The 20,796-nt window shown below is 41.7% G+C and overlaps 1 protein-coding gene across 4 annotated transcripts in view; it reads right to left on the bottom strand.

Annotated features, from left to right (window-relative positions):
* The window catches only part of LHCGR (luteinizing hormone/choriogonadotropin receptor), a 66,255-nt gene that overhangs the window by 21,224 nt on the left and 24,235 nt on the right, over window positions 1-20,796 (bottom strand). For all 4 annotated transcript variants that reach the window (XM_032292158.1, XM_032292159.1, XM_032292160.1 and 1 more), the window contains 4 exons: window positions 19,265-19,339; window positions 19,099-19,176; window positions 9,076-9,144; window positions 3,941-4,015 (listed from right to left, as the gene is read on the bottom strand). In XM_032292158.1, the coding sequence (XP_032148049.1) occupies window positions 3,941-4,015; window positions 9,076-9,144; window positions 19,099-19,176; window positions 19,265-19,339 (297 nt within the window). The remainder of the gene's footprint in view (window positions 1-3,940; window positions 4,016-9,075; window positions 9,145-19,098; window positions 19,177-19,264; window positions 19,340-20,796) is intronic.

Genomic DNA, 20,796 nt, shown 5'->3' with positions numbered 1-20,796 from the left:
CTCATGTGCATCTCATTATTTTTTTCAAGGTTAAGTATAACTCCTCGTACCTACCATACATTAGCATTTCTCTCTCTCTCACCTCTTCCAACTCCTTTACCCCACCCTCTCTCTTCCTCTACTTCTCTCCACTTAGCAGAAGTGAAATAATCACTTGCTTTATGAGACAGCCAGCACATGCAGTTACATCAACTTTTGTGCTCTACCCCAGGGAGAATTATTCAGGGCTTCAGATGCTTCAGTCTTTGATTGTTTAAGCCCTGCAGGAGAGATTTTCATGAAGCATAGGCTGGTTACCTTATTAAGAGCTGCTGTGTGGCATTAGCCATCATCTACCTAGGAACCGAATGCATGTACTCTAATGCAAACTTGATTCATCTGTTCAAAGCAAGCAAACACTCAGCCTTGCAAGCAGAACTGTGTGGAAAGCTCAGGCTTTGTCAACAATGTCCTGAACCCTTTGGTTTTACTAGACTTGAGGCAACGTCCAAGAAAATTCCTAACACATTAAATGTTAGGAGAAGGAAGAGTCAATGGAAATTAAACAATTGTGCTCATCTTCTAAGTGGCTGCTGCTGATGCCCCACAAAACTTTTCCAGCAGCATTGGTCCCCTCAGCAATTGTCCCCAAGATGTGGTGCTCAGCGCATGGTGGGGACCAATAGGTGGTTGATGGAAGATGAATTTGACAACATGGAGTGATGATGGTATAGGTCCTCAGTGGAAAAATTAAGGAAGCAAAATTTGGCCCAGGGGCTTCAGACTTCTCTGCTTTTGTGTCCCTGTTGATTAGGTAACCAGGGTTCTCATTCTGCTTTATAGGGTTTTTATCTCAGGGCTTGAGCACGGGACTTTTTGAAGATCTGGTGGATTTTTTGTCTTTTGAGTGAGTGCATTTAAAATTAGGGTCTTAGAAATGGTATGGCGTCATTACAAGGCAGTGAACCTCTGATAGTTGGTTTTCAGTCTTAATGACAGACTAGTGGATGGGGGAAATACTTTTTGAGTGATGGTGGAGTGGATGCTTTCAGATATGATTCAAATCCTAGGAATATAATGAGAACAACCTCTTGGGAAGGAAGAGACCTGGGTCTGGTGCTACTGTTTTGGACATGAGAGTGTAGGGGTCTGTAGTGCCCACGGTCACTTCTAAGCAGCTGATAAGCAGCCCTTTAAGCAAATACTGTCATGCAGAGGTCTTGGGAACACAGTGACTTTATTGTGTTTTGTACCTGAGCCAGAGGGAGCTCTCTTTGTTTTCCTAGTGACCAAGCAGAAGGCCAGCTTGTTGTTACAGCTCTGCCTACAGGATGTGCTAAACTGGAGAGTGTTTAGCCAACCTACATGATTTGGGGTCTGTTATACTTTGAATATGAGACATACAGAAAAAGACTCCTGGGATAAAGTTGCCAGAAGTTGAGAGCAGAGAAAGCAGTGGGCGGAGCCACAAAATAGTGGAAGTCGTAAGTAAACAGAAGTTATGATGTTGAGTGGAGATTAGAGGGAGTTAGGATTGACAGTGGCAGAAGTTAGGAAGCAGAAAGATGTAGGAATTTTAATGGCAGGAGTTAGGAAGTATAGTGGCAGGACTTAAGAAGTAGACAGTGAGAACTGGACAGTAGCAGGAGCTAGGAAATAGACGAAGTCAGAAGTTGACAGTGAGAGCTAGGAACTAGCACAGTCAGGCTCAGTGGTGGCAAGAACAGGAAGTAGACAGTCAAAAGTGGATAGCAGGAAGGAGTTAGGAAATAGAGTGAGGCTGAGAGGGGCAGGAGCTAGGAAGTAGACAGACTTTGGGTCTTATAGTGGTGGAAATAGAAAGTAGACAGAGCCATGAGTTGATCGTGGCAGGTTCTACAGTATGAAGAATAACCAGGACAGTTCATTTCCTTCCCTTGCTCAAAACTCTAAGGCCTCCCCATCTCACTTAAAGAAAAGACAAAGGCCATATAGTGACCAAAGCACCCCCACCTCCGCCACACAATGGTCCAGCTCTCTGCCACAGCTTTGTCCTCATATTCTATGATTCTCTTCTTTGCTCACTGTGCCATATTGGCCTCCTTACTGTTCTTCAAATACACAATGTAAGATCCTGTCTCAGACCTTTGATTTTGCTGTTCCCCCTCCTGGAACACTTTTCCTGCAGATAATCACATAACTTGCTTCCTTTAGGTGTTCATTCAAATGACACTTTTTCAGGATAGTCTTCCCTCACCATCCCCTTTAAAATGGCAATTTCCCCCTCTAGGGAATGAGTTTTCCCCCCTACAACCAATAGCATTTGGACCACTACATATTTTATTTACCTATTTGATCTGTGTCTATATTCCCCTTTTTATGAAGGCAGAAGTGTTTGTCTCTTCTCATTCTCTGCCATTTCCCTGATGCTAATCCAGTGACTACCACATAAGTGGGTTCGTAAGTTAGTGAATAAATGGATGAATAAACAAACAAATGAAGTGGGTTGCCTTGCTCACCATTTTTCTAGAACTTTTGTATATTGTAAAATGACATGTCTGTTTATTGCTTTCCCGGTTTGCTGTTGTCTCCCTTATGTGACTGTCATCTTGTTAAGGGCAAGGACCAGGACTATTCTGCTTACTACTGTCTGTTCACAACGGTGCCTGGTACATAGGATAGGTTCAATCAATGTGTGTTGGATAAATAACAGCTGCTAGAGTAGGGCGTCGTGGACTGCCGCCTCTGTGATGGGGTAACTGGTTGCTCTATGTTAGAGCAGTGCAGAATCTGGAACTCTGTTGCATTTCTCCCTAAAGCCTGACTGCAGCTTCAGGTCTCTGCAGGATGTTGGAGGTTTCAGGCTTCTCAAGGCTTTGTCAGATTCCATGTTCTGTTCCTCCTAACTTTCGCATATGTCCTTTAAACCCCTTTTGACTGAGAGAGCCTGGCCCTAATCCTTGCACCCTCAGAGAGTCTGACAGCAGTTCAGCCCTGTCCAGCCAATTGCCATGGGCAAGCCAGATCTCTGGCCTTAGATTTCCATGAGTGGATTCCAGGTGGGTAGCCAGCCTCTCTGCCAGCACATGAGGCCACTCCCCACCCATATTTGATGTTATAGGTTGAATTGTGTCCCACACTCCAAAAGTTCGTATCTTGAAGTCTCCAGTACCTGAGACCTTATTTGGAGATAGGGTCTTTACAGAGGTATTGAAGTTAAAATGAGATTATTGGGTGGGCTCTAATCCAATATGACTGCTATTCTTATTAAAGGGGCAATTTGGGCCGGGCATGGTGGCTCACACTTGTCATCCCAGCACTGTGGGAGGCCGACGCAGGTGGATCATGTGGTCAGGAGTTCGAGACCAGCTTGGCCAGCATGGTGAAACCCTGTCTCTACTAAACATACAAAAAATTAGCTGAGCATGGTGGTGGGTGCCTATAATCCCAGCTACTTGGGAGGCTGGGGCAGGATAATTGCTTGAACTCAGGAGGCAGAGGTTGCAGTGAGCCGAGATCGCGCCATTGCACTCAGCATGGTCGACAGAGCGAGACTCCATCTCAAAAAAAAAAAAAAAAAAGAGGTTGCAATTTGGACACACACACACACACACACACACACACACACACATACATACACACAACCATGTGAAGATTGGAGTTATGTTGCCACAACTAGAAAGGGCTAGCACGAGCAAAGAGAGGCCTGGAATAGACACTTCCTTCACAGCCCTCAGAGGGAGCCAACCCCTGCTGACACCTGGATTTTGGACATCTAAAAGCTTCCAGAACTGTAAGACGAAATTTCTGTTGTTTAAGCCTCTCAGTTTGGGGTGATACACTTGGTCTTTCCAACAGCAGCCTTTTCAGGTGTAGAGACTGATGCCCCACCTATCAGCCTGGGGATGACATGGAGGGATGCCCTAAGCAGTCCTGTTGGGGTGCACTGGGCAAGGAGGGGAGGCAGCACCCCTCTACTCACAAGATGCTGGGCCCCGTGGCCCCACGGAAGGCTCCATTGTGTATCCTCTCCAGATGTACATTTTCCTTTAGTACCCTGTAGGGAAGGACATTTTCCTTAGTGGAGTTTGTACCTCATGTGTAAGCATTCACAGCTGCGTCTACACATGTTTAGATCAAACTATGTGCATGGTATATAGGGTTAGAAGGGAAAAAAGGGGGAAGTGGAGGGAGAGTGGAAGAAAGACACGCTAGTCCTTGATGAAATTACGAAATTGCTGGCATGTGTGTTTGGCCACATCTTTTTTCTTCCATTCTCTCCTCACTTGGTAGAATTCTTTTCTACAGCTTAAAGTACTCACCCGCTCCTGTCTTGGAGTTCTGAAAGTTTACCACCAGGCAGCTGGGTAAGGATGAAAATGCTGCTCCAAGAGGCCAAGGCCGAAGGGCTGAAGTGCAGCCTGCTCTTTGTTAGCCTCTCAGCCATTGTGACCTTGGATGTCTCAGAGTGTGCTAACAGTAATATACTGAAGTTTACAAATACTTGAAAAAGTAGGGTTCGTTGAAAGTTATCCCTTTTTTCCTGGCCTCACATAGACAAACCGTGTTGGTTTTCCTCCCATCTGTTTTGTTTTGCCCTGCTTCTCTTGCTCATCTTGTTTCAAAGTTATCCCTTTTGTAGTGTAATTTGCATCCTTTTTCTTTCAGACATGCGTTTCTCAGTAGGTGAGAAAGAGGAGGACTTACAGCCTCCGTAGAAAATTACCCCAGAACCTGAGTGTCCCATGGGGCTGTGCAGTGTAAATGATCATCACCAGGTGTGTGTGTGAGTCATGGAAACAAAAGTATTGAGGGCCACTACTCTCAAGGCTGTGGAAGAAGCCAAAAGCTGTTATGGAAGAAGCTCCCTGAGGGCTCTGCTGCCTTTAGCTCAAAGTCATTCAAGCTAAACTTCTTAGGAGCAGCACATCCTGGTCCTGCTAGGCAGCCTCCGGTCTGGCCCCTGACACTGGTATCTCCAAGCACAGGCCCTTCTCTGGGTAGTCGAGGGAGCTAGACGAGGAATCCCTGGGCTTACGCCTGCCAGCCTTCTTCTGAGCACCTCCTCTCTGTAAGAGAATGGTCGTGACTCACAGAGCATCTGAAATACCCCGAATGGTGGGCACAGTATGCCTGTATCATCGGTGTGATGATTTCAAGCATAGGAACATGATTCTCTTACCACCATTACAGTATACACAGCAGAGCAAACACAGTGATACCCATTCCCCACCCCCTTGCCATTTAAGAACTGCAAAAGCCCTTGCATCTCACTCTCTGGGTGGCTGTCTTCCACGTTTCTACTAAGCATTTTCTTTGGAAACCCTCAGCCATTTCATCAGAATGCACCTCTCAGTCTCACATTATCCCATCCCCTGGGTGTATTTCCACTTTCAGAGAGATGAGGTTGTCAGAGTCAATTGCTGTTTAAAATCTAAATCAAAAGAAATTTTTCTTCCTAAACCTCCATGGCTCTTCTTCCTGATTTGGTTTGTTTTAATTATGTTCAGTTATAGTTATAAATCATGGAAACTGGGCTCTGTGAGAAAATTATTCTTGTGTCAGCCCAGTCAGACTAATTGTTCAAATTTCAGACAGAGTATTTCACATATTTTATTAAAACCCAGATCTTTCTGTATACTGATAACTCTGTATTACATAACTTGGTCAAAAAATAAATCCATTTCCCCCCTTTTCCTGGGGGTCACTTTTGAGAATTCTCCCAATGATGTGACCTTGCTGGTGTGAGACACACATGCAGGATGACCTTTCGAAGCACAGTGGAAGAACCCACAAGCGCCATCACAACTTTCCCAGCTGGGTACTCTGGAAACAGCAGACACTGACTCCCAGACCCCTCGGATACCTCAGGGCAACCTTCTGGGACTGCTCCTGTCTTTTCCCTGCTGCTTAGTAAGTTAGGTGTTTGCGAACTTTGCAGGACTTCAGTATCATTGTGTTCTGAACAATTTTGAACAGGTCTATTTATGAGGAAGGGCTGAATGTATAGCTTGACCATTTTGCTTGACAGTTTTGAAAACTGCTCCTCCCTCCCTGCTTAAACTCTTCAATGGGTGGCCTTGTCCTTGGAAGAGAATTCAGACTCCTTTCCCGTGGCTGCTCAATCCTGCTCCATCTCCTCCATCACCAGTCACTCCCTTGCTAAAGACCCTCCAGCCACACTGGCCTCCTCTTAATTACTGGAACTTACCAACTTAGTTCCTTTCAACTCAGGACCTTTGCACATCTGCTTCCTCTTTCTGTAGCCTGCCCCCCTCACTGTTGCCACAGCGGAACCCTGGTCATCCTTCAGGCTCAGCCTAAATATCATGTCCTCGGTGAGGCCATCCTGAGTACCTTGCCTAAATTGGTCACCCCTCATACTCTCTCAGATCTCAGTAGTGGGTTATTTCCTTCATAGTATATATTACTCTTATAATAATTTTGTCTATTATTTATTGCTTTTTTTGTCTGTCTCTTCTGATAGAAGAGAAACTTCATAAGGGCAGGGACTGTGTCCGCTCTACCATCGCAGACTCAGTACCTAACACAGTGCTTAATATGTCAGTGGTGCTTAATAAATGTTTGTTGAATGAAATGAAGTTTGTTCTTGGCAAACTGACTCATGTCCTTGGTTTCCTCTTTCTTGCAGCAGTGAGATACGGGGTATACAGTATGTTGACGAATTGGAATTTTCACAGTTCATACCCATTTTGGCGTCTCTGTAACAGCTGAAATTCTGCTGACCACCTGAAGTCTTCCCTCCTAAATTTCTGTTTTTCCTGACCTCACACAGACATACTGTGTTGGTTTTCCTCCCATCTCTTTTATTTTGCTCTTGCTTCTCTTGTTCATCTTGTTTCCCTTTAATTTAGTATTAAGTTCTCTTATTTTTCCCCTGTTCAGGTAACCTCATCCACACAGGACTTCAGCCATCCCTTCTGTTGAGATGACCCTGGCATTTGTGTCTCCAGCCCTGCCCTATCCCTTCCAGCCTTCCATCCGTCCTACTCACAGATGAACCTTCTTTAAGCACTCCTCATATTTCCATCTCAGAACTTTCAACGGCTTCTCATTTTCTGCAGAAGAGTCTAAACTCTTTACCGTGGCATCTAAAGCCCTTCCTGTTTTGTCCCTAACTCACATCTAGAAAGTACTATTTGATGGTCTATGAATACATCCTATACTTCCTCCTCTGGACCATTCTTCTTGCTGTCTTCTGCTTGGAAGGCATTTTCCCTCTATTTTTGCCTAAGTTATGCCCAGCTCAAAGACCCCCTTTCTCAGAGGCTTTCTATAATTTCCTTTCTTCTTGCCTTTGAAATCCCAGAGGACTTCATCTCTCTCTTGGAAGGCTTCATGCTTTGCCTTCTGTTTTAGTTAGTACTTAATGTGCAGTTTATACACCATTTGGAGATGCTTCCTCCTAGGCTGTAAGCTCCTGTAGGGCAACACCAGGACTTAATCATCTTCATTTCTGCTCAAAATATAGCATGGTTCTTCAAACACAGCTGATGCTTGGTAAACATTTGTTGAGTGAATAATGGAATGAGGCATCTGAGAGGACTGTGCCAGGAGATTATCTAAATGCCTCTGATTTAAGTTTGGCAGAAAACAAACCGATTCAATTGGCCAGACTGAACCCTTCATTAACTTAAGGGTTCTGGTTAATGAACCTTTCATTAAGTCATCAAGTCAACAAGAACATGAGGGCAAATTTACCCATGATAGGAGAACAACTTTAAAAATTCTACCATTTCTTGGACACTTAGTATGTGCTACTATGCTGTGCTAAACACATAAAAATATAATCTTGTTTAATTGTTTACCCATAATTAATTATGTTATATAGCACATAATAAATCAGCACCTACTATATGCCAAGCACTGTGTTAAGTACTGAGGATATGAAACAGATCTTTTCATTTTGGTGGGGGGAATCTTCTATTAGTGGATCCATTTTATGAGTGAGGACACTGTGGCTTAGATAGGTTAAGTAACTTTCTCAAGGTCATACCAGCTGTTAAATAGTGGAATTGGAGTTTGGGTCCCCATCGCTGTCTCTTAAGTCTATTCTCTTAGCCACCAAACTATATAGCACGAAGAGTCTTTGGTTAGATATCTATAATTAATAATGAATAGCACATTGTAGTAAATTGTGCTACCCAACTTTAGACTGACGGCATCAGCATCTCCTGAAGCTTGTTAAAACTGCAAATTCTCAGGCCCTACCTAGTTCTACTGCAAAGTTTTTGGGGGTAGGGCCGAGGAATCTCTGTTTTAACAATCTGCAGTTTCTTCTTAGGTGTGTAAAAGTTTGAGAAGCATTATTACAGATCATTGGTTTATACAACTTAATTATTTTAAAAGCCTTTTGTTTATTTTCCTTAATTTTGGCTTTAATTGAACTTTTCATGTGCTCTTAGTTTTTATTATGCACAAATTGTAGGGTGACTGTCACCTCACCCTTTGCTTGCTATGGTTCAAATGTCCCCAGCCCCACAAACTTTGTGAATGTGCCACTCTTAGAAGAGGATCCATAGAAGGAAAGAGAGGTTGAGAGCAATGAAGGAGACAGTGGCGATGCTCTTCTTGAGTGAAATGCTGTTAACATGAAGAACTAAGTAGGCTGTGGTGAAAACACAAATCTCCCTACCTTGTGGAAAAAGAGCTTCCTCTTGCACTAGCAGTACAGAGATGGGACTCTCTGAGTGGGTCTGTTGTGGCTGATTAGGCTAGTAAATTGTGGTGGTTTCCGATTTCTCTGCAGTGGGGCTAAGGGAAGAATTTCTTTCTGAAATTCTGCTGCGTCTAACACACCATCAACCTGAGTGAGGGGGCTAGAGAGGGAGGCACTGAGTTGGAGGAGGCATAAAGTAGGGTGTTGAATATTTCAGTAAACTGTCAACTTCAATGTATCCAGGCTGCATCTGTCTTTGAAATCAGGGTGCTCTGGGGTTTCCAGCCATCCAGTTGCCTAGTAACATGCATGAACACTGAGGGCTAGCCACTTGAAAGTATTGCCCTGAGTTAGTTGCTGAAGATTGAGTGTGATCTGGTAGAAAGAGCAATATTTCATTTTTTATTCTTGAGCTGGGGAAATAAGCAAATACTTACAGTGAAATCACTGTTGTACCATTGAACGCATGACTTTGTACTTCTTCAAATCCATTTCCATATAGTTTGCTGAAGAAGGGAGGAGAGGGTTTAGGAATGGGAAGAAACTGAAAGAAACAGTTTGGAAACACACATTCTTCCTCCTGTAACATTTATTACTAAGACCATTACAGGCATTTATAATATCTAGTTCTGTTTCTCTAACATTTTAGATTCTAAGGGCCTGGGTGGAGGAAGCTGTTCTTTTTGCTCTAGTTTATCTCTACCTCCATCCTCACCACCACTATTCATTTATGAAGTTTCTATTAAGTGCCAGATACTTCATCAGCCACTCTGTGTGTATTTTATGACTTAATCCTTATCATCATTTCCATTATACTGACAAGAAACCTAAGCCTCAGTGTGGTTATGTAGTTTGCTTAATGTCAAAGGAAAACAGTGGCATAGCTGGGATTTGAGGCCAGAGTTGTTTAACACTTAAGCCTTTCCTCTGGTTTTGCAGGACTGTGTGGGCATATGGTTTTCTGGGTATTGAAAGCTGAGGGCAGAGGCAGCCTCCAGCACTGAGCCAGCGTTTTTTTTTTTTTTTTTTTTTTTTTCTTGGATGAGTAGGTAGTTTTGCTGATGTGAAATTTGGCTCCACAACCAAGATTTCAATGTCTGTAAACAGTTTTATAACAACATTAGTTGAATCAGTTTACTTGGGCGTAACCAGCATTTTAAAAAAAACTGCATAGAAAAGAATGAAAAGTATTAGAGCATTTTGCAAGTAATTAGGGTGTTAATTTTTATCAAAATTTATACCACCATTTTTATGGCATATGTCTATAAATACACACGCACACGCATGCACACACACGCATATATATTCTTCTACCTGGAATAAGACATAAGAGGGTCATAGAACACAAATACTGGAAAATGTTTGAGGCAAAAAGGCATCTAGAGAGGATCAAGCAGCACATCTTCATTTTGCAAAGAAGGAGACAGGCTCAGCAAGGGAAAGTGACTTGTCTAACGCCCACAACTGGCATAAATGCGACCGGAACATGCTTTGGCTGGGGCTATTTCCAGCACATTGATTTTGCTGATCCTTTTTACTTTTCCTGCCCTGATATCCTCATGGCCTACCCACCCTCTTCCTGCAGGATTGTAGTCCATGTCATGTTCTCAGTGGGGCCTTTACTGGCTGCCCTGTTTAAAATACCAATTTCCTATCCCCTACTTTTGCTGTCCTCCTTTCCTCATTTGTTTTTCCTCCATTGCTTTATCATCTGACTCTTGATTATATTTTACTTGTTTATTGTTTACCTTCTCTAGGAGAACATATCCGCCTGTATCTAGAACAGGGCCTGGCACCTGGGAGTATTACAATAAATATACATTAAATGAATTGGATGACCAAATTGGAGTATGTCAGATGAATTTCTTGCCATAAATCATAGCCAAACAAGTTTGAAAGCTACTGACTTAGATGGAAATATTTGTATAAGTCCTTTGTCAATGATGAGGTAAAACCCACGTGAAAAAGGGCTGTGGTGTGATGTAAAGTTAAGCTCCTAGTATCTGCCAAGACCCTTGCTTCCCTTTGCAGGGTTGCTGGAAGCTGGCCAGGGACAGGCTGTGGGGTGTGACTTGAGAAATGGTTCAGAAACATGTTTCACTTGCTCCTGCTCCAGGGAGCTGTTGTCTACAAGGCCTCTCTAGTCTTTGTTAAATAAAATGAGCATGGAACTTCACTTTGGGGTGTGTGTGTATGCATGTAATATCAACAGCATGTATGTACTCTGTGTATATATGTATGTATGGTCTCCTCCCACCAACCCATAACACAGCTGAGACAAACCGATATATATATAAAGGTATGACTCATATTGAAGTACAATATTTAAACTGAAATTCAGAAAATATAATTAGAGATTACAAAATAGTTCTTAAGTTTCCTTGTTAGATTCAGTTCAAAGAGGGCAGGGGAGCATATTTAATTCATTTCTTAACCCCCTGGGGCCTCACAGAATGCCTGGTACCTAGCTCAGTCAATAGCCTGGGTAAGGCAGCGGCTTCGCCCAACCCCGGGATGGGAGGCTTCCAGGGCTTCCCATGCTCTCATATGCTTCTTCTGAAATTCTGCAGAGTTTACAGCTTCACATACTAGCTCTCCCATATTGGATTACTGGATGCCACTTTCAATAGTTCTCTTCTCCTTCTGTATTGCAGAATCTGAGAACTTAGGTACAGGGTTGATACCTGGTGTCTTGTATAATTATACACAACCTTGTTGCCTCCTTAGCAACTCCATTTCACTGGAATTGTTTTTTATTTTATACTTAGGATATTATTCTTTGGCAGTCTTCTGCCTTTTAGGGGTTGAATTCCTTTAGAGCAGTCTCTTTTAGATAAACGAATCACAGCCTTTTAAATTTGATTTCTTAGACTCTTGCCCAGTATTTGTCGAAGTTTTCTCCTTCATCCAATGAATTAGAATCACCTGGACCTGCCTGTCAAAAATGCAGACTCAGACCTATTAAATCAGAAACTAGTAGTGGTATCCAAAAATATGCACTTTTATAACAAACTCTCCCAGTGAGCCTTCAGTATGCTAGTTTGAGAACACTTGCCCTAGGGTATATCATAGGATGATACTGTTCTCATCATTTCAATGCGGCAAATCAAATGGTCGTTGCTTAGAATTGTGTCCAGAGTCTAGGCCCTGAATTGCTTTCTCTACCTTCTAAGTGATGGCACTACATGTGTAGTTGATGAAGAAAAAGCAGTCCTTGCTTTGTTTTCACCAAAGCTGCTAACAGTAGTCTAGATGCCCATTACCCTTCATGGTTGCATGTTGCCCTGATCCTTGTTTTGATACATGTTAGGATTTTATGCTTTTCTGTTACACTAACAATGTCATTGCTGTAAATGTGCCCTTGTGGTTAAATCTACAGGCACTGAACCCAATTGCTTGAATCCCAGCTCTGCTACTTACAATCTGAATTACTTGGGGCAAATTACTTACCTTCTCTGTGGCTTAATTTCCTAATCTGAAAATATAATAATAGTATCAACCTCATAAAACTATTATAAGGACTAAAAATGTAAATACATGTTAAGCATTTATAAGTAGGTTCTGGAACACAATAAATGCTTCATGTGTTGGTCCTATAATTATTATTATATTTTGCAGTAGCCTCCAGCCTTCTGACCAGAACAGAGGAAAGGGTCTCCCTTTCCAAGCTCTGGACAGGATTTCTATCAAATATAGGCATCTTGTTTAACTGAACTATCATCTTTCTCTACTGAGGTAGAGGGTCTTTCTCTTTCTGGGTAGAGCAAGTCAGGTCAGTGGCTTGGGCTGCCCAGATATACTCACACACTAAAGAATCTGTGCTAGCATCATGGACTTTTTGGCCTTTAGACATTTTCTGTGTCTTTTTTTTTTTTGAGTCCTGCTTGTCTCAACTTTCCAAACAATGTGGCCCACTGTTTCAGTTGCTCTTGTTCCTGTTCTTACCAGTCACACACAATAGAATGCGCTACCTTGTTTTGATTAAAAAAGAAGCTTCCTTACTTTGGAGAAATTACAAATCTGAGTGGGAGACCTCATGCTGTCAGACTTGAACAATGCTTTTAATGCCCTTAAAAAAAACATCTGGAGAGTCACTTCAGATAAATTTTTTCCAAAACATCATGGTGTCAGAATTAAATAAGGAGGGCTTCCTTTGCTTTACTTTGAGGATTTTGTCACAGGCACAAAAATGAAGATTTTCACCTCCCCCAACTTCTCCTCTATTACAGTAGCTGTACCTAACTTGAAAGCATCGTCTAGGCTCTTTACTCAACTGCCAGTAATTATGAATCAAACAGACAGAATGGCACCTTTTTGTTCAAAATAAGATTTGGGCTTTAGATATTAATCACAGATGATACTTTGGGTCTGAATGGTGCTTTATAATGAACTCCAAATATTCCTGGGGCTCTAAAAGCATTTCTGGGGTTCTAATATGAACAATATCAGGCATTCTTCTATAGTTTCCTTTGGGATCACTTGGTTTCTGGATGATTTCAAAGAAGAAAGCTTAATTTATGTTTACGATACTCAGGGTCTCAAAAAAGCAGCCCCATTGCTGAAAGGCAAAGCATACCATTTTAGAAAATATCTTTTGGAAAATATGGTGGTATATTTGTAAGCAAATTTTTATCAAATGACTATACAAACAGCATTATAAAGAAAGGGAATCCTAAATTCACTTTCCCTGTATGGAACTTTACTGAAGTCCTTTTACAGCTGAATAATTTCTCATGTATGAAGACACTTCTCTAGCGGATGTGCTGGCAGTGGTTAAATGAGTAACTGTCTATATGCTGCTGTAACCCTAGTCATGAATCAGAGCCCCCCCATTTCTGGGGGCTCACAGTCTCTATAGCAAGGGATCCCTCTCCCCATATGGCTGTGCCTCCTGCCTCTCAGAAGCACTGAGTTTTCATGTTTCCTGCTACCTCAGCTATGTTTATGTCAACTTATGTGACTTTACTGTATGTAATAATAAAAAGAGTAACAGGCATCAGAAAGAATGATAACACTAAAGGATTCTAATATGCTGAATAAGCTTTTTGAAAAATCCACATTCTATAGTGATACTCAAAAAGTGACAGACCAAGAGAGAACGAGGAAAAGGGGAAAAAGGGAGGCATCTTCTTTGCAGAAGGTTGTTGGCTAATAAATGTAGAAGAATGATAGCATGTAAAAACTACCATGTTGTAACTCCCTTTGTAACAACTGAATAATCAATGGAGGCTGAAACCATTGGATGAAAATTGTTGGCCAACTGACTAGTCACAGAAACTCAAAGTGTACTACTACAGTTTACTTAGTAATGACAGAGGAAAATGTGCTCTTACAATAGAGCTCTGGCAGTCACTGCCTTAACCAAGCAGCCAAGTAGTGGGACAGTGGGGCATAATGTACTTCCTGGTTTGATGTAGTGGGAGAGACACAGCACCCCTTTGCAGTGTTCTCGTAGAAATATTTGACCTGAGTCTAGTCATGGCAATATAGTCAGCTGAATCCCGACAACTGTCTTGGGCTTTTCAAAGAATCCTATGTCATACAGAACAGAGAAAGGAAGCTGGACAGTTCGGGAGATGTGGGAGGTGACGTTGGGAGGACAAAGGGAAATAACAGCAAAAATGCAATGCGTAAACTTTGATTGTTTTAAAAAAATCTATAAAAGACATTTTCATTTGAATATGGACTGTAGGTTAGATAATATTATTACATTCATGTTGGTTTTCTTAGGTGTGACGGCACTGTAGTTACATAGAATGTCCATGTTTTAGGGAGATAATGCTCAAGTATTTAGGGATGAAATATCATGATGTCTATAAACTTCTTTTGGATGGCTTGGCTAAAGGGTAGTGAGTGGTATATACTCACATACAAAGAGATGGAGGGGTGTGGCAAGCTGCTAATAGTTAATGAATCTACATAAGGTGTATAGGGGTGTTCATCATACTGTTCTTTCCATTTGTCAATGAAAAGACAAATGGAAAGTGCCTCAATTTGTCAGTTAAAAATTTAAAAAAAAAACATTTAAAAGGAGATGATGAGATGTGATATTTTCAAGATGGTCTAAAACAACTGGCCTGCTTCAGGTTGCTATGTATGAGCCTTTAACTGTGAATAATTGTAATTGTGGTGATTGTATAGTTGACACAAAGTGATTTGATTCACACAAGGAGGTAGTAATCCCATGGAACAGGCAGAGACAGAGGCATGTCAAAGTGAGTATGTCAGACTATGACCTGACTAAGGCTGCTTGGCTGGTCAGACACAGAGCCAGGACTGAAGCCCAGGATTCCAATTTCAACACAGTAGAGAGAACCAGCAGCCTCTGTGCTGTGGCTTGTCATGGGTACAGCTGGAATCATCGTGCTTTTCCAGATATCACTTTTCTGTAGGGTCTTCGAAAATTAATTGCCATGACCTTTCCTTTTCTTTGTGGAGTTAAGATGTGAATCAAGATTGACTCTTTTTCTGAGACTGGTATGACCAATCATGTGGAGTATTTTGAAGGTAGTGTAGCTAAATCCTGCTTATTTGGGGAGGAGGGGCATTTCACGGTGGCCTCTTGAGGAGATTTAATAAACAACCAAAGTGGCTATGAAGGGACATAAGAGCATAATGCATAGTTTTAGCATTAGCCCCACTGAGTTTCTCCAGCACCAAGTGACTTCACTTGTTTTCATTAAATGAGCTCACAGTTGGTAAAGATTTGGGTAGGGGGAGGGCAAGACAGGTTCTACAAAAAGCAAAATCTCAAGTACCACTAATAATGAAAAGAGAAGGCTTGCTTTCATTATTTTCTAATTAGAGAGTTGAACTTTATAGCTGAGAAAAGAAGGCTTTCCTCTCTAAGTGTAATACCCTTTTTCCAGCAGCGTGCTCCACATGATCCTTTGCTTATAGAAGGGTCCATTCAGCAGACAACAAGTGCCAGGCAAGTGACTAATCACTCCCCTTCCAGATGAAGGGCCAAGAATGAGAAGGGGGATGGAACTACAATGTCCCACAGGCTCTCTGTGAGACATGGAGCCTAAATCTTTATTAACTTCGGAGTGGGGCAATTACACCCTACAGGCATGCGCTGTTGTTCTTAAAATCATGACCAACGTAAGTTAATGGCCCTGTCACAAGAAAACTGTGAAGCTCTCTGTGTACATTCTGAAGTATGATGTGTGAGAAGGAATCTTTGGTTACTCCTTGAATCTGGTGGGGTGGCCCAGTTGTGTGAGCTCATAGTTACCTATGGATTATCCCAACATTCATTTTCTTCTTCACCCTCCTCCATGTCTGCTGCCCTTTCATTCTTACTTCACTTCGCTCCAATCATTGTACGTTTACTTGGGAGGAGTACCTATTGGTCCCTGATTATTTTTAGATTTAGGTCAAAATCGAAGAGAGTTGTGGATATTTGTGATCTTTGAATAAAGGCTACTTTATTGGGTGGATTCTTTTATTACTTTTTTTCAGCATTACTTCCAAGCCTGTCCCCTTGTCCTGGCATTTAAGAGTCTCTGCAATTCAATGTCCTCTCCATCTCAGCCAGTTATCTAAACTTACTTTCTGTTCCTTAAACAGCATGTTTACACCCAAGAAGTAAGCCCCACTCTGTTCTCCTCCTCCCATGCTTTTGCTCCTGCTGTCTTTTCACTTGGATTCCTTCCGAGAGAGAACATGCCTTTCTCTGCATGTGGCACCACATAATGGTTAAGAACATGACTCTGGAGCCAGACTGCCTGGGTCCAAATCTTGGCCTGGGATAGCGATACTTAACCTCTTCGTGCCTTAATCTCCTCATCTAAAAGTAAGGTCGACAGTTCCTACCTCATAAGGTTGCTATGAGACTTAAAAAGTACTTAAAAACAGTGCAGGTATTTAATAAGGGCTACATAAATATTAGCTGCTATTATCACATTTACCCATATAAATGTTACTGATTCTATGAGGTCTAATTCAAGTCTATCAGCTCCACTATGAAGCCTCTTCTGACTTTCCCAGCCCAAGAGGACTTCTCTAAGATCTTATTTCTAGGTACTACACACTCTCATAGTGAATATCTACTAGCTTGTATTATCCGTTCATTCTTTCATGTTTTTCCCCTCATAGAGATTATGAACTTCTCCAGGACATGAATCTAATCCTGTGTCTTTTGTGTTCTCAATATAGATATGAAAGATCCCAAATCCTAAGGCATGTGATATCACCTCATTCGGAGTTTGGTTGGTGAATACCTTGTTTTTGGTGGGGGACATGATGAATGAGTGGTTCCAGATCCATTATGCAGTGGTTAGTTGAAAACACTTTATAAACAGCTGGTAGAGCTGTGGTGTGTGAGGGAAGTGGCAGGGGTAGAAAGACTGTTGAGAAATATTTCTAGGATCAACAGGGTCTCCTTCCCTTTGTTCAAGAGTTACATGTAAAGAATATGGGTTATTTTGAAATTATTTGTGGTTGCTGCTCTGTATTCTTTTGATTGCAGTAATCTGAGCTGAAGCTGCATGGTCTCAGCTTTGTAACATGACAATTATACATGTAAAATTATACCTATGCAAAATAAAAGTACTATACAAAGGCAGAGTACTATGGATACAAATTTTTAGAATCCAGTGATATAAAAGAGAGTCCTCTGAGATGGTCTCTTCTTTTGTTTCACATCTATCTCTTCATTTCAGAGTCATTCCAATCCATGTTCTTTCTCTTTTCTTTAAGGGTTAGCTCCTTTATTGCCTCATCACAATTTTGCCATGGGCTGTAACCAAAGCAGAAGGAGTGAGAGGAATATGGATTTGAGGAACAGAATTAAATAACGGTCACTGGGCTTTAGTTATAAAGAAATGAGGCCAGGCACTGTGGCTCATGCCTGTAATTCCAGCACTTTGGAGGGTTGAGGTGGGCAGATCATGAAGTCAAGAGATTGAGACCATCCTGGCCAACATGGTGAAACCCTGTCTTTACTAAAAATACAAAATTAGCTGGGTGTGGTGGTGTGTGCCTGTAGTTCCAGCTACTCGGGAGGCTGAGACAGGAGAATTGCTTGAATCCAGGAGGTGGAGGTTGCAGTGAGCCTAGTGAGGTTGCAAGATCTCACTACTGCACTGCAGCCTAGTGACAGAGTGAGGCTCCATCTCAATAAATAAATAAATAAATAAATAAATAAATAAATAAATAAATACATGAGACACTGTGCCCAGGATACTGCTTCTGAATGGTGGGGCAGTGGAAGGCTCCCATGTGAAGATATATGGCAGGGATTCCAGAGGGAAGGAAGTCAGACAAGTGTACTGTGAAGAACATGGATTGAGTTACCTTAGTGCAGTGCTCCTTAAACTTTAATGTACATGTGAATCACTTGGAATCTTGTAAAAAGCATATTCTGAGTTAGTAGGTCTGCAGTGAGCTATTTATAACCAGAGGATACAGTTTAGATCTGTGTTTCCACCCAATTTCATTACAAATCATAATCCTTAATGTTGGAGGTGGGGCCTGGTGGGAGGTGACTGGATCATGGGGGTGATTTCTCATGAGTGGTTTAGCACCATCCCTCTAGTGTTGTTCTCATCATAGAGTTCTCATGAGATCTGGTTGTTTGAAAGAGTGTGACACCTCCCTGCTCTCTCTCTTTCTATTGCTCCTGGCCATGTGAGCTCCTTCCTCCCCCTTCACCTTCCATCAGGATTGTAAGTTCCCTGAGACCTCCCCAGAAGATGAGCAGATACCATCATCATGCTTCCTGCAAAGCCTGCAGAATTGTGAGCCAATTAAACTCTTTTCTTTATAAATTACCCAGTCTCAGGTAGTTCTTTATAGCAATGCAAGACAGCTCTCAGAATATGCTAAAGATGATGGTTCACGGACCATACTTTGAATAGTGAGACCTTAGGAAACACCATGAAAGGGATACCCTGATAACTGATGAGTAACTGTCAAATAAAAACACATTATTTTTAAGTATTAAGGGATAGAGAGAATGAGCATAGATAGTGTTCAGAAACAAAGTGAGAGGGACCCAAAAGGAAGGTGAAAAGGAGAGAGACAGAGCAAGGTCACTTGATCCACTACTTTTCCTACTTGGAGAATATCCTTCCAAACTCTCCTCCATTGAAATCTTGACATTTCTGTGCTCTTTTTCAGCCAGGAAAGCCACTCCTCTCTAGACTGTCCCTTCCCAGTCTTGGAGCATTTTTCATTAATGCAGTGAACAATTTCGTAAGTTTGAAACTCAGTCACTAAAAATCTTTAGGGTCTGTTTGGTTAACTTTAAACTGAATTGGTTGGTTGGTTGTCATGTGAACATATGACCCAGCTGTGATCTTATACAACTCACTTCACCCTTAGCATTTTAGGTCAAGTAGAATGTCACCAGTGAGTGAGGAATGTGGTAAAACACGAGAAAGAGCTCACCTCAAACTAGTAGTGAGAATAGCACGAGGCTGTATGGCAGAACATGAATCTGGGAGTTTACTCACAGTGTTATGGATTCATTATTCATCCCTTGAAAAGCATTTCCTGGTATGGTGGTTATGTGTAAGTTATCACAAATTTCCCTTGAGGAAAGAAATGAGAAATATTTACTTTCCAAATTTTAGCTGCAAATAGGAAACTGTTATGCATAGCAATCAGCCTGTTACTTACAGAATGAAATTAATTTCAGAGGAGAAGATCTTCGTAACATCTGGAAACTTTCTGATGCCTGTGTTACAGATGCTTCTGTGATTAGGGACACGGTAGTGGTGTGGGGAGACAGTGGGTAAAAGAGATTGTTATTAAGACATAAAGATAACAAGGGAGTAGAAAGGCACTTAGCAAATACAATTGTCACATTAAATTTAAAAATACTGAGTTTTGCCGGGCGCGGTGGCTCAAGCCTGTAATCCCAGCACTTTGGGAGGCCGAGGCGGGTGGATCACGAGGTCAAGAGATCGAGACCATCCTGGTCAACATGGTGAAACCCCGTCTCTACTAAAAATACAAAAATTAGCTGGGCATGGTGGCGCATGCCTGTAATCCCAGCTACTCAGGAGGCTGAGGCAGGAAAATTGCCTGAACCCAGGAGGCGGAGGTTGCGGTGAGCTGAGATCGCGCCATTGCACTCCAGCCTGGGTAACAAGGGCGAAACTCTGTCGCAAAAAAAAAAAAAAAAAAAAAAAAAATACTGAGTTTGGCATTATCAGGACTACTTTTAGCTGAGAAACATTGTTGGAATTCAGAAGTCCCTCATGCTATGGGGAAAGATGCTCTAATGACTCCTATTTAGATATCTGGGGACTGGGACCAAACTTAAAGGTCTTTTTCATTTATATTTCCAGCCTTTCTTTTCTTAGTAAATCAATCACATTTTCCTACTGTATTGTATTCCATTTCCTTTTGGTAATTAGTTTATTACATGCTCTTGATAGCTCTAGAAAGTATCCTTAAATTTGGAACAGATTTTGATTCAAATACTTCAAGAAGATTAATCTTAGAAATCCATATTTTTCATTATTAAAAATTTCCCTTATTTAACTACATTATAATTCAGGAAGTTCTTCTTTGCATCTCATTGAAATCATTAAACATTCTTCTGGTGTTTGGAACTATTCAAGGCTCTTCTTTTCATCCCACCTTTTATTTAGCCTCTGAAGAGGAGAGAGGCTTAAGTGACAGGTGAAACTGAAAAATATTTTATTACAAGAATGGGATTCCTTCAGAGTCTATGCATCTGGATTTCCACCGAGTTTTAGATTCACCAGTCATGGGCTCTGGACAACTGATGTGAACTGTCTGCCATCCTGGTGACAATGAAACAAAGCCAGGTTTCTCTTCTGGCTTTCTCTTTTTGTCCTCCTTATCCAAAAGCCCAGGTCATACTGGATCTCTGCTCTATCTACAGCTGGGGATAGCAGTGTGGGATTAGACTGCAATGTGTACTTGGGTTGGGAGAATATCACAGTTTTGGATTAAAATACTATTTAATGAAGACAATGATTCTTAGATAATAAGTGGCCAAATTTGGTTCTGGGGTTTTCTTTTGTTTTTTTCCAAAGTAGTTGATGCTATAGTATGCTTATGTCCCCTGTAGACACCCTGAAGGTTTGAGAAAGCAGAACACCTGAGTCTGGAATTGTTCAGTGTTGGAATTAACAAAGGAACTATGCCAGTTCCAGTAGCAGCTTTGTAGGAGGGCT

This window comes from Sapajus apella, unplaced genomic scaffold (assembly GCF_009761245.1).
Source record: "Sapajus apella isolate SASKATOON/1434 unplaced genomic scaffold, GSC_monkey_1.0 scaffold26, whole genome shotgun sequence".
NCBI lineage: Eukaryota > Metazoa > Chordata > Mammalia > Primates > Cebidae > Sapajus > Sapajus apella.
The sequence above is the reverse complement of the archived record's forward strand: the minus strand, read 5'-3'. Positions and strand labels throughout refer to the sequence as shown.